The 12,409-nt window shown below is 40.1% G+C and overlaps 1 protein-coding gene across 2 annotated transcripts in view; it reads left to right on the top strand.

The window, feature by feature from the left end:
* UNC5C (unc-5 netrin receptor C) overlaps positions 1-12,409 on the top strand; it is a 355,335-nt gene that overhangs the window by 279,604 nt on the left and 63,322 nt on the right. For both annotated transcript variants that reach the window (XM_044224455.1, XM_044224456.1), the window contains exons 5-6: positions 8,538-8,718; positions 12,082-12,249. In XM_044224455.1, the coding sequence (XP_044080390.1) occupies positions 8,538-8,718; positions 12,082-12,249 (349 nt within the window). The remainder of the gene's footprint in view (positions 1-8,537; positions 8,719-12,081; positions 12,250-12,409) is intronic.

The raw sequence follows: 12,409 nt of genomic DNA on the forward strand, positions 1-12,409 counted from the left end.
GCTAAAAATAACTTCTAACTCAGAAAGACTTCTCCCATGTATAAATCAGATGGTTTGCTAAATGCGAGGGGTGGGAGGAAGCCACATCTCTGGGTGAAATCAACAAACAGCATTGAAATGACCCAAATAAGAACAGAATTCAGAGGCCAGACCAAAGTACTGACTCCTGATGAACCGAGATTAGCTTACAAATAAATAGCATTGCAACAATACAATTAATTACTATTCCATGCAATAAATTTCTAACACAACAAGAGATTGTTTACTGCTTCTTGGGATTTCACATGCAGTTTATGTAAGGAGATTCGCTGTGAAATTACTTCAAATGGAAGAATGTCACTTTATCTGATGCTGTTGGGTTCCGGAGACACTGCATGAAAAGGATCTTTTTTTTTTTTTTTTTTATAAAAAGATACATTTATAAAGATTTGTATTGATTTCCCTTGCTGATTTAGACAGCCTCTTACATGATAAACAGAATTATTCTCAAGTATTGCAAGCACTTATCTGATTTGCCCCTTTCTCCCCTAGCACTTGACACCATGCCTCACATGTTTGTGTTTGTGGAATGAAATTGAAAAAAACAAGGTGCCTGCCTCTTTGTTTATGAAAAGTTAAAGTTCTTGGGGAGCTGGATTTTAGGCTCAGATTTACCATGATCACCTAGATTCTGTGTTTACCAGATGAAGTCTGCAATAATTACTCAAACAACCTCTCTTACTTCTCCAGGGGACAAACAGGTATAATGGGGGTTAGAGTGGTATGCTACTTTCAAAGATCCCTTAGTTAAAACGTGCTGTCCACATGACACTTTAGACTCAGAATTGTTACTGAGACATTGGGGGTCTCCGAGCATAATTCTAGAAGTCCTCTTTTATCTTATGATTTCTCCAGTGAGTCATTTGAAGGCCCAGCCAGCTCTGAAGGATTTCACCTTGGGCACTAGAGATTTGTGTTTTTAATCTCCAGTAGGACTTAGTTAGAATAGATGTTTGAAATGGCCTCACTAAATATATTTAAAATTATTTTTTTCCAGTGAGAGCAGCAACTTTATAGAGATCTAAAAATTTGTGTAACAGACTTGATCCCACTACATGTCTTGTTTCTATTCATATATTCACCAAATACTAACTAAGCACCTACTATATGCCAGTTTAAGGCCCCAAAGCTCAATGTTATATGATCAAAAAATTGATCAAAATTTGTGGAGCTTAAATTCTGGTGGAGGAGACAACTGCTAAGTGAAGTATAGACTATCTGAGATAGTGAGAAGTGCCAGGCCAAAAATACAGAAAAGAGGGTGAGAGATTATGGGCATAGGCAGAGAGAGATGTTGTAATTGTAAAGGTAAATCAGGTAATGACTCATTAAGAAGGTGACAACTCAAGACCTGGAGAAGAGAAAGGAGAAAATCATGCAGATACCTGGGGGAGAGAAATGATTTCAGACAGGTTTACCAGCAGATTCAATATCCGCCAGGCAAGGGCTGCACTGATGTGTGTAAGGACCACCAAAGGTGGCAGCATGCTAAAGAGATGAGAGAAGAGAAAGGGAACAAGGTGATCTCAAGAGAGGTCAGGGTTCCTGGTGATGCTGGGCCTGGTGGGTCCTTATAAGGACTTGGTTTTGGAACAAAACAAGATAGGGAGCCTTCAGAGGCTAGAGATGAGATGTGACATGATCCAACTTTGAGTCTGAAGATGACTCTGCTGTGTTGAGAATAGACCGTCGATGGCCAAGGAGAAAAACAAAGATAAGACAGGAAGTTGCCGCCATAATCTAGGAGGGAAATGATGGTGGTTTGAACCAGGAGAGGGTGGGTGGTGAAGGAACAGGAAATGGTCAAATGCTAATGTGCTGCTCTGACTTCCGGTGGGCAAAGAGAGAGGTAGAGAGGAGTCAAGGTCAAGTCTGAGGTTTTTGTCTAAGTAACTGGGAGCATAGAGTTGGCATTAACTAAAATGGACAACGCTGTGGGAGGAGCAGGTCTGGAAGTGCAGTGCAGGAGGTCGGTCTTAGACAACCCAGTGGAGCTGAAAGAAGGCAGTTGGATATATGAGTCTGGAGTTCAGGGGCGGGTCTAGACTGAAGATAAATTTAGTGTGAAAGACCTCTGCATGAGACTGGATGAGCTCACCAAGGAAGTGAATATAGATAGAAAACAGAAAAAAAGAAGAGGTGCAGGGACAGCCTCCACAGGGGAACAGACTTCTGCCCCGGGAAGCTGTGGGAGATGGAGTGAAATATAACAAAATCCAGGTGCCCTGACCAAGAAAGCAGGTGAGGAGGAGGGAGAAACCAGTGGGGTCCAACCTGTGGCTGAGTCCTGTGACTTAAGTACTAACGCCTCACCAGTACATTTCACAAAATGAAAGGGATTGGTGACTTCGGAAAGAGCAGGACAGGTGGAAAGCTGGAGGTGATTGTGCATTAGGAGAGATTCAGCAGAGATGAAGAGGACAGGAAATGGAGGGAATAGCAACAAGTACTTCAAAGCCTTTTGTAAGATTAGCAAAGAAATTTGGAGGTGACTGCAGGAAGAAATGAGTGGGGAGGGTTTTAAGTTGTGAAAAATACTTGTATGTCTGTATGCTGATGGAAATAATTCCATGTAGAGGGAATATTAATGCTTTAAGAGACAGAGAGGAGCCTTGCCCTTGACCAGGCATGAGGGAGTGGGGTGCAGAATATAAATGAGAGGTGGCAAGTGGGAACATGGAGAGCTGACCTGTAACTAGAGAGAGGGTGAAGAATAAGGGTGGGGAGGGGGATAGTGGGAGTTCTGGAAGATGTCTCATGATTGTCACTTTTTTCAGTGGAGGAAAAATCGTGGTCATCAGCTGAAAGTGAAGATAGAGAGGGAGGTAGTGTTTAAGGAGAGAGGAGAAGGTGTGAAATAGCTGTCTAGAAGGATAGGACCATGAACAGATGATGAAAATATAGTACAATTTTTTGGCAGAATTAAGGGCCCAATCGCGTTCTGTTATCATGAATTTAAGATGACTCTACTCGATATGGCTGTGCCCAGCCACGTTCTGCTGCAAATCTCTGAAGGTGGTGTCGGGTAAGAGTGGCCAAGTGAGTGCCTTAGGGAAAGAGAAGGATTGGGGAGCTGAGAATGTGAGGCAAGGGATTGTTGAGAAGATGGCCATGGCCATTGAAAAGTGGCGAAGAGAGAAGAGGGAACGTGAGAGGAGTGGGAGAGAAGATTGGGAAGTTTAGTAGATTTATGGGTCCTGGTGAGAGTTAGTCACAATAGAGGTCCTAGACAGGGTAAACCAGAAAAACAGGGAAGGGAAGAAAGTGGTGATAACTGAACTTGGGTTTCAGAGGGGTTGCAATTAATGATAAGGACAAGAACTAGACAGGAGATTCTCTAACTTCGATGTGCATATAAATTCCTGAATTTCTTGTTGAGATGCTTATTTTGATTCAATAAGTATAAGTGGGCAGACCTGAGATTCTGCATTCCTATCAGGCTTCCAGATTACATAGATGCTTCTTGTCCAGGAATCTCATTTAAGAGACAGCTAGAGTGGTACTCCTCAACCCTCTCAGTAAGTCACAGCTCCTTGAGGAGCTTAAAAAATAAAGAAACTAAACCAGTCTTGACTGGTGAATCGGGGTTTCTGTGGGTTACATTTAATTTCTCTGGATTGGATATAGAATTGATATATTATGAATCTCCAAATTATTCTACAGTGAGGCCATGATTGAAAGTCTTTGGCCTTTGAGTGTGAGTTTCTTAGAGACCAAGATCATAGCAGGAAGGAGGGCCATGTAATTGAGAGGCCAAAATGTTGAAAGTGTCATGTTTGTGGTTATTAAAATCATTAGAAATTATGACAGGAAATGTGCTGGATTAAGTGACTATGAGTCCAGAGGTCTGTAGATGACTACAAAAAAAAAAAAAAAAAGAAAGAAAGTGGGTGACATAATATGATGGCATGAGATTCAAGGCAAAGCTGTTTGGAGTGAATGGTCTAGAATAGATAGGCCATCCCCCCACCGCCAGGATGAGTATATGTTGGATTTGGGAAATCAAAGATCCACCACTTGAGAGAACTCCAGAAAAAAAACATAGCAGCATCATGAAGGGCTAGATTTTAGTTAAAGAAAAATGGAGAAAACAATCTAAAAAGAGTTTCAGGTTTGGGACTATTTTGCTGCTGCATTCCGAAGCAGCGTGGAAGGCTGCAGAGACTTCTGCAGGGTGGGAGATGGGGAGGCACAGAGCAGTATGGGGATCCTAGTGCAGGCAGTGAGTGATGACCTGAGCTTCTTGTGGAGATGTGGTCTCAAAGCAGGACATCGCGGCAGCTGGGAGTACTGGCATGAAGGGAACAGGGGGTAGGGGACTTACCAGAAGCTGAAGGAGCCCACGGCTCACCTCTCCATTCCTATGGCTATTTCTAAGCAGCAGTGAACCCTCTGTTTCTCTAAACAAAGGCATTATGAATGAGCCTGGTATGAAAACAGCAAAACTGAGCTTCTCCGGTTAATCTCAGAGTTGGGGAGGAGGGCCATGTCCCCCACAGAACCCTGGGGGTCTCCACAGTACTTCTGGGGTTCTTCAGGGGCACTCAGAACTCAGGTCATAATCATTGCTCCAGCACTGGCAAGAGATTCAAGAGAAATGGAAAAGGATATTTGAAAGTAAAGATGGTTTACCCAATAATCACAGAGGTCTTTTTAGATCTTGTCAATTGTGGTGATTCCTTCGATAGCTCAGTTGGTAGAGCGGAGGACTGTACATCTTGTCAATTGTGTATATTGCTCATTTTCTTCCATGTAATAAGCTTTCAAATAAACAAGTTGTTTGCAATATCCCTTAGGATCTCTTTATGTCACTTATGATCAGGATTATATCACTATTATTAACTGATGTGATTTAAATAGAAGAAACCATAGTTTTCAACAGTCACAGGTTAGGTTGGATTCTCCAGAAGCAAACTATGAGGCCAAGATTTGAATGCAAGAGGTTTTTTATGGAAACATTCCTAGGAGAGAGAACTTTCTAGGTGGGTGGAGCATGCTGGACAGAAAATGAGAAGCCCAGTAGGTGTGTACATGCAGGTGACACCTCATGGAGATAGCTTCATCCTCATCCCGCAGGGGAAGTCTGGAGAATAGCAGTTCAGATTCTGACCCCAACTAGACACAAAGCATATTTCCATACCCGTGAGACAATGGCTAAGGCAGAGATTGTGAGGCAGGGGAGTTGTGAACTCTTAGGCATTCCAAGACAGAGTCCAGGAGTCTGAGACCCATCTTTCAAAGAGTAGGAATTGTTTGGATCCTTGAAAGAAAAGTACTATGAGGGGCACCTGGGTGTCTCACTGGGTTAAAGCCTCTGCCTTCGGCTCTGGTCATGATCCCAGGGTCCTGGAATCTTGGGATCGAGCCCCGCGTCAGGCCCTCTGCTCGGTGGGGAGCCTGCTTCCCCGTCTCTGTCTGCCAGCCTCTCTGCCTGCTTGTGACCTCTGTCTGTCAAATAAATAAAATCTTAAAAAAAAAAAGTACTATGAGCACACACATACGCACACACTCAGTGGATCCAAGACCAACTCAGAGAAGCCCAACAGTGCCTTCTGTAAGTAGAAAGCTTTCTTTAGAATGGCATAGATATGCTATATAAAGATTAGATTTAAAAATTAATGTCTGCTTTCAATTATTATCAATGATAATTAATGATAATTGTTCATTATTGTCAGCATTCATAGCAGTATGGATTTTGCTACCTTCTCTCTTGTGTTTCTAATGAGATCATACTACTATATACATACGGCCAAATTTCTTAAAATTATTGTTTATTGATTTATTTTGATTTAACTACATAAAATATCAATCTTAATTCTTAAGTTCAAATGAACACATTAATTTTTATTTTTTCCCAGAATATGTGGAATTAATATATTTTAAGTTTAAAAAGAAACTAAAAAAGAAAGATATTTTCTTCCATATTAAAATATTTTATAATTTCATTGATTTTCAATGCCATGTATCATGTTATTTTCTTTTTTTTTTAATTTAATTTTATTTTTTTTTCAGTGTTCCAAAATTTAGATTTTGAGACAATCCAAGTCAAGAGAGTATGACTCTCTGATCAGATATATCCAAGCATGGACCTGACTTAAAGTGCTGTCTGTATTTGGAAACAAAAATGCATGTTTTCAAGCTCCACTGTTTTAAATGGATTCCACTCTGTTTCTCACTACCATAGTGTAAATACCAAGAACCTTTCTCCATTTTTTTTATTATTATTATGTTAGTTACCACTTCGTACATCATTAGTTTTTGATGTAGTGTTTCATGATTCATTAGTTGCATATAACACCCAGTGCTCATCACAAGTGCCCTCCTTAATACCCATCACCAGGCTCACCCATCCCCCCACCCCCTCTCCTCTAAAACCCTCAGTTTGTTTCCTCGAGTCCACAGTCTCTCATGGTTCTTCTCCCACTCCGAGTTCTCCCCTTTATTTTTCCCTTCCTTTTCCTAATGCCCTCCATACTATTCTTTATGTTCCACAAATAAGTGAAACCATATGATAATTGACCTTCTCTGCTTGACTTATTTCACTGAGCATAATCTCCTCCAGTCCCATCCATGTTGAAGCAAAATTTGGGTATTCATCCTTTCTGATGCTTGAGTAATATTCCATTGTGTATATGGATCACATCTTCTTTATCCATTCATCTGGTGAAGGGCATCTTGGCTCTTTCCACAGTTTGGCTATTGTGGACATTGCTGCTATGAACATTAGGGAGCATATGGCCCTTCCTTTCACTACATCTGTATCTTTGGGGTAAATACCCAGGTGTGCAATTGCTGCATCATAGGGGAGCTCTATTTTTAATTTTTTGAAGAAACAACACACTTTTCCAAAGCAGCTGCACCAACTTGCATTCCCACCAATAGTGTAAGAGGGTTCCCCTTTCTCCACATCCTCTCCAACACTTGTTGTTTCTTGCCTTATTAATTTTTGCCATCCAAGATCAAAAAGAGACGGTTCCGTGGTGTAATGGTGAGCATTCTGGACTCTGAATCCGACATCTAAAAGAACTTCTCAAACTCAACTCTCAAAAACAGATAATCAAGTCTAAAAATGGGCAGAAGACATGAACAGACACTTCTCAAAACTTCTTTAGTTTTAGCCATTTTCAAATGGCTCACAGACACATGAAAAAATGTTCATCATCATTAGCCATCAGGGAAATTCAAATTGAAACTACATTTAATACCACCTTATACCAGTTAGAATGCAAAAATTGACGAGGCTAGAAATGTTTCACCATTTCAAACTTTATATCACTACAAACAGTTGCCCTTAACTACATCCTCATAGGTTTATTTCAGGATTGTTGCTGGTTTTTGCTTCCCCCTTTAAATTGTGGCTTCTCGTCTAAGGATTAGAGAAGTATTATTTTAGAGTCCCTATGTTGGATGTAATTTAGAGCTGTACCACATCAAACCCACTGACAGATTTAGAGATTAATTTCCAGACCTTTTGTGGTGCCAGCAAAACTCCTTAAGATTTTGAAAATGGCAACATTGTTGACTCTCTCCTGCTAAAGATTACTTATATCCATTATCCCATCACTGCAAAAGAAAAGTTTAAGTGTGGCAAATATAAACGTTCTGTTTTATGGAAAAACCTGTGCATAGAAAAAAAAAAAAGAGGAAGAAGAAGAATCAATTTATAGAACAAGAAATCGTTTATCCTCCATTAGGACAGCTTATACAGCTGTATCTCCTTCCTTTCAATCCATAAGGATAACATTGCTATTGCTAAATGTTATTTGCATGAAAAAATAGTTCAGTATTTTTGAACAGTCACGTATTAGGTCAGGCTCCCCAGAAGCAAACCAAGCCTAGTGATCCACAAAAAAAGAACTTTGAGAATAATGTATATGCTCTTTGGATTATATTGAAAGTTGATACAAAACCTTTTTTCCTCCAAGTATTTTGGCTTGAAAGCATCTCCAAATATGTGTTTGCTACATTTTAACATAAATGCGTTTTGGGGAAAATTTAATCCATATGTTTCAGCAAGGTTTCATGTAAATCATCCAAATGTTGGTTTATTAGAGCTACATGATGTCTAAGATGGCTTTTGAGCTTTTTTAATAGTCTTTACATTCTTTTGTGAAAAGCCGTGAGTAAGTTGCCAAGAGTAAACAAATCAAATAGCAAAGAGCTTTGAGTTCAGTTTGAAATGCTTAGCCTATTATTTTTGATTGGGTTCTGAACTTGGCAGTGCGCATTCCCTGTTCCTGCCCTCAGGGCAAAGTGAAAACAATTTGAACGCTGCATTTCCCAATCGGTTAATTGACATTTGAGAATTAATGGAGTACATACAGAATCGTGTTTGGCAGGTGAGTGATACTTTACGTGACCTCAGAAAGTTACTTCCTCTGGTTTGCAGAAGCTCAGAGCATGGAGAAATGTTACACAAATTATGAAGCGCATGTTAGGACATACAGCCGTGGAGGGATCCATACTGGGGATTTCTCTATTTCTCTTTGCATCTTTAGGTGGAATGGTTGAAAAATGAAGACATAATTGATCCCGTTGAAGATCGGAATTTTTATATTACTATTGATCACAACCTCATCATAAAGCAGGCCCGCCTCTCAGATACTGCAAACTACACTTGTGTGGCCAAAAACATCGTTGCCAAGAGGAAAAGCACGACAGCAACTGTCATAGTCTATGGTGAGTGAGCTGTCCAAGTCTCAATCTAGTTCACGTCAAACTACCGTTTCTCGTTTTAATTTAAAATCTCCAGGAGAGTCCCTTGGCAACCCACATGGCTACTCTCTCCCAGCCTCGGGCTCCAACAGTGAGACTTACTTACCTGCTTCCCTGACACTCAAAGAAAGACTAGGCTTGGAAATTCCTAGCCCTTGTCAGTGAACTTATGGGGAAGATGAAGGAAAGCTACCTGGGCACTGACACAGCGCCAGCAGATGTCCCTGCCTCTCTAAGACTCTCTGTACCCCAGACCCCCCAGAGCTAGAGTTGGGAGATGGAGATGTTTGAGTCATCCTGCTCATCCATCTGGGGCTCAGTCAAGTAAAGGAGCTGACCTGTTCCCCCAAACACATCTGATCAACGTTGACTTCCTGGAACTTGCCTCACTCACTCCCTCCAGGGTTCTTAGAGTGAAGGCAAAACTGCTATCTCCGTGGCCCTCATCCTAACCATGAGGCAAGGTTTAACAGAATGATTTCTTCCGGAAGCTTTCCTTCCACATGTTGCTCCTTTCTAGTCCAGCTCATCTCTGATGGGGCCTCTCCTTTCTCCAGAAATACTCAACAGTTCCTCTCCCAATTTTGCTCTAGTGTGTGATCCTTTTATTTCTCCACACTTTTTAGCACTCACTTGTCATCCAGGCATTCTATGGGTGGTTTCATTTCCCTAGCTGTGCAGTAAGCTCCGTTCTAGATGGAGAGACCACTCTATGCATTTCTCACAGCGTCGGACATACAGAAGGTCCTCATATGTTTGATGATTTATTGTATCAAACAACCCTAACAACCCTGGGAAGGATTTTGAGGGTATGCCACCTCTTACATGAGAGGCCTATGTCACACCACCCACGTAGGGAAGCTTCTCATGGCTGCATTAGTGTTAAATGATATTCCAGGGGCCTTCGGATGTGGGTGACTGTGAAGGAAGGGCAGCTATTGGCAAGTATCTGGCTCATGGTACTTACTGCTGATAGTGCCCTTCGGATGGATGTCTCCATGCTGTAAGGGGTTATAAGAAACAGGAGCCACTGTGATGTCCCAAAGGCTAAATATGGTGATGCTTTAAATCTCTCGTTTTCATTACAAGACAGATACAGACTATTTTTTAATCTTCTGAGTACTCTGAAGCTGAATTTCCTCGTCAAGATAATGGCTGTTAAATTGTAAGCTGTTGCCTCTCTTCAGTCACAATGAAATGATTCCTCTTTTTGTCTTTTTCTAAACCGGCTGAAGGACTTAACAATTTGAAGGGCAAAAGAGAAATGGAGCGCATCACAGCACGTAGTAATCATAGATAACTAATGAAGACAGACTCTCTGTGTATGCATTATATAGATGTTTAATATATATGCGAATCTCTCTTCCTATGTATAGCATGCTTTCAATATCTATAAATACAAGCTGAACATTGTTAGAAAGAATCAAACACAAGGAACTTGAACATTTTGAGTTCAAAAAATAGCATTGGACTAAGGGTCAGGAGACTTATGCTCTCAGACTAGCTCTCCCTCTAACTGACCCTAAGTGGGTCACTTGTCCAGGGTACTAGGAGCCTGTGTCTCCTTCTCTGTAGAATGGGATTTTCACGTTCCTTTTTTTTTTCTCTAGAAGTTTATGATTATTCATTTCTCATTAAAATCCTACCGGGGGGGGTGGGGAACCTACCAGAGCATTACTATAACCCCAAATATTGGCCTGCCAGTATGCTAGTATGCAATTTACACTGACAATTCCATGACATCTGGTTTTGTAAAGCTGAGCAGGTTAAGTTGCTTTCTGGAACACTGACTGAAACTCAACCTATCAACCATCTGTTTGTCCTTCTCATGGCCCCATAAAGGAAGTCGTCCCAGGCTCATAGATAAGGCTCACCAGAAGTCCACAGCAAAACATATACATCTAATGAGTATATCATTTTCGAGTCTGCTGTGTATATTTATTTTTGTTAGTATCATGTTTAGATTGAAAATGCATATCTGTTATAGAAAATTTGGGAAACACAGAAATGGTCAAAGAAGAAAAGGTCCATAACCCTGTCATTTTGTCATTCAGAAACAACTTTCAAAAAGATTGATATGCATACTACTGGTATGTTCTATGGATAGATAAGATTTTAAAATAAGGAGTATAGATATATTTTTCACTTAAAACATAATGTTGAAATACTCATATATTATTAAATAGACTTCTCTAGAACCATTTTTAATGGCTGCCTAGGTGTCAGTCACATGAACAGGCTTCTACTTTACCATTTTCCTACTGTTGAACATTACAGTTGTTTACAGTTATTTACCTTTATATAGAAAATAACGGTGATGAAAAAGCACTCTTGTCTGAGACTGTATGTACAACACATTTATGATGATTTCCCATTGCATAGGCTTCTAGAAGAGGAGATGCTGGGTGTATGATGTACACCTGTATGGTGTACCCGAATGTCCAGCCCCCTTCTTTATGATCAGGAGGTAGACACTCATCCTCATTGTATCTGTTTTTAACTACCAGCAAATAATTTTTTGTTAGCAAATGCTTAATTACAATAATTGAATCTCAACTCACATTATATAAGTACTAAAATATATCAAAGTATTTTCTAGAGAGGGATCTCCAGAGGTGTATAGTGAACATAGCATTAGAATGTAGGTTTTAAAGTCATACCTATATTGAACTCTCCATGAAACACCGTAAGAAGCCTTTGCACACAACATGGATGTCCATTTCCATTACATAAGCTAAATGCCAATTCAATCAAATAACTACTCAATTAGTTTAAAATCTAACAATATTAAGGCTATTTTTTAACCAGGTTCACTGGGTTATTGAAACTGACTAAAATTCCTTAAAGGGTTGTAATGTTTACATATGCTAAAAAACAAACTAATCAATCATCTTCTATTAAGAAAGAGCTACATGATTTTTTTCAGTTCTCATACTTCAGATCCACCTTCAGCCTTGGCATAAGGATGTAAACATTTATTATTTGAGATAAGCTGTCAAAAATAATTTTTGAAGCTTGAATAGGTAAGGGGAATATATATTTTTAAGAACACTAGCCAAGGAAAATAGAACACAGTTCTATTTGCTTTTCTGAGTAGGTGAGTAAATTTGGGTAATCCATTTTATTTTTCTCTATGCTTAGATTCTTCTGCTCTTTGATAATACTTTGAATGAAATGATGGCCCGGGTCCCTTTTAGCTTTGAATTTTTAAATTTTTTTTATGATCACTTAGCAAATGAGTTTTTGTTTATGTGTTGTATGTGGTTTGTGTGTCTGTGTGTGCATGAACACACATGTAATTCACATTTTGTATTTACCTCCTTCCAGTCAATGGTGGCTGGTCCACCTGGACAGAGTGGTCTGTGTGTAATAGCCGCTGTGGACGAGGATATCAGAAGCGCACAAGGACCTGCACCAACCCAGCACCACTCAATGGTGGTGCCTTCTGTGAGGGGCAGAGTGTGCAGAAAATAGCCTGTACCACCTTATGCCCAGGTAAATAAACCAGTGTTCTCATTCCCAAATGTGTCTTCCCATTCCAGGAATAAAAAAACCTGTATTCTTGACCTGAATGTGTGATAAACATTATTCATATCCATCATACCAGTAAATGCTTACATTGTTGAGAAATCAAATCTTTTCCCCCCAAACTATA

Source organism: Neovison vison, chromosome 11, assembly GCF_020171115.1.
Source record: "Neovison vison isolate M4711 chromosome 11, ASM_NN_V1, whole genome shotgun sequence".
Taxonomy (NCBI): domain Eukaryota; kingdom Metazoa; phylum Chordata; class Mammalia; order Carnivora; family Mustelidae; genus Neogale; species Neogale vison.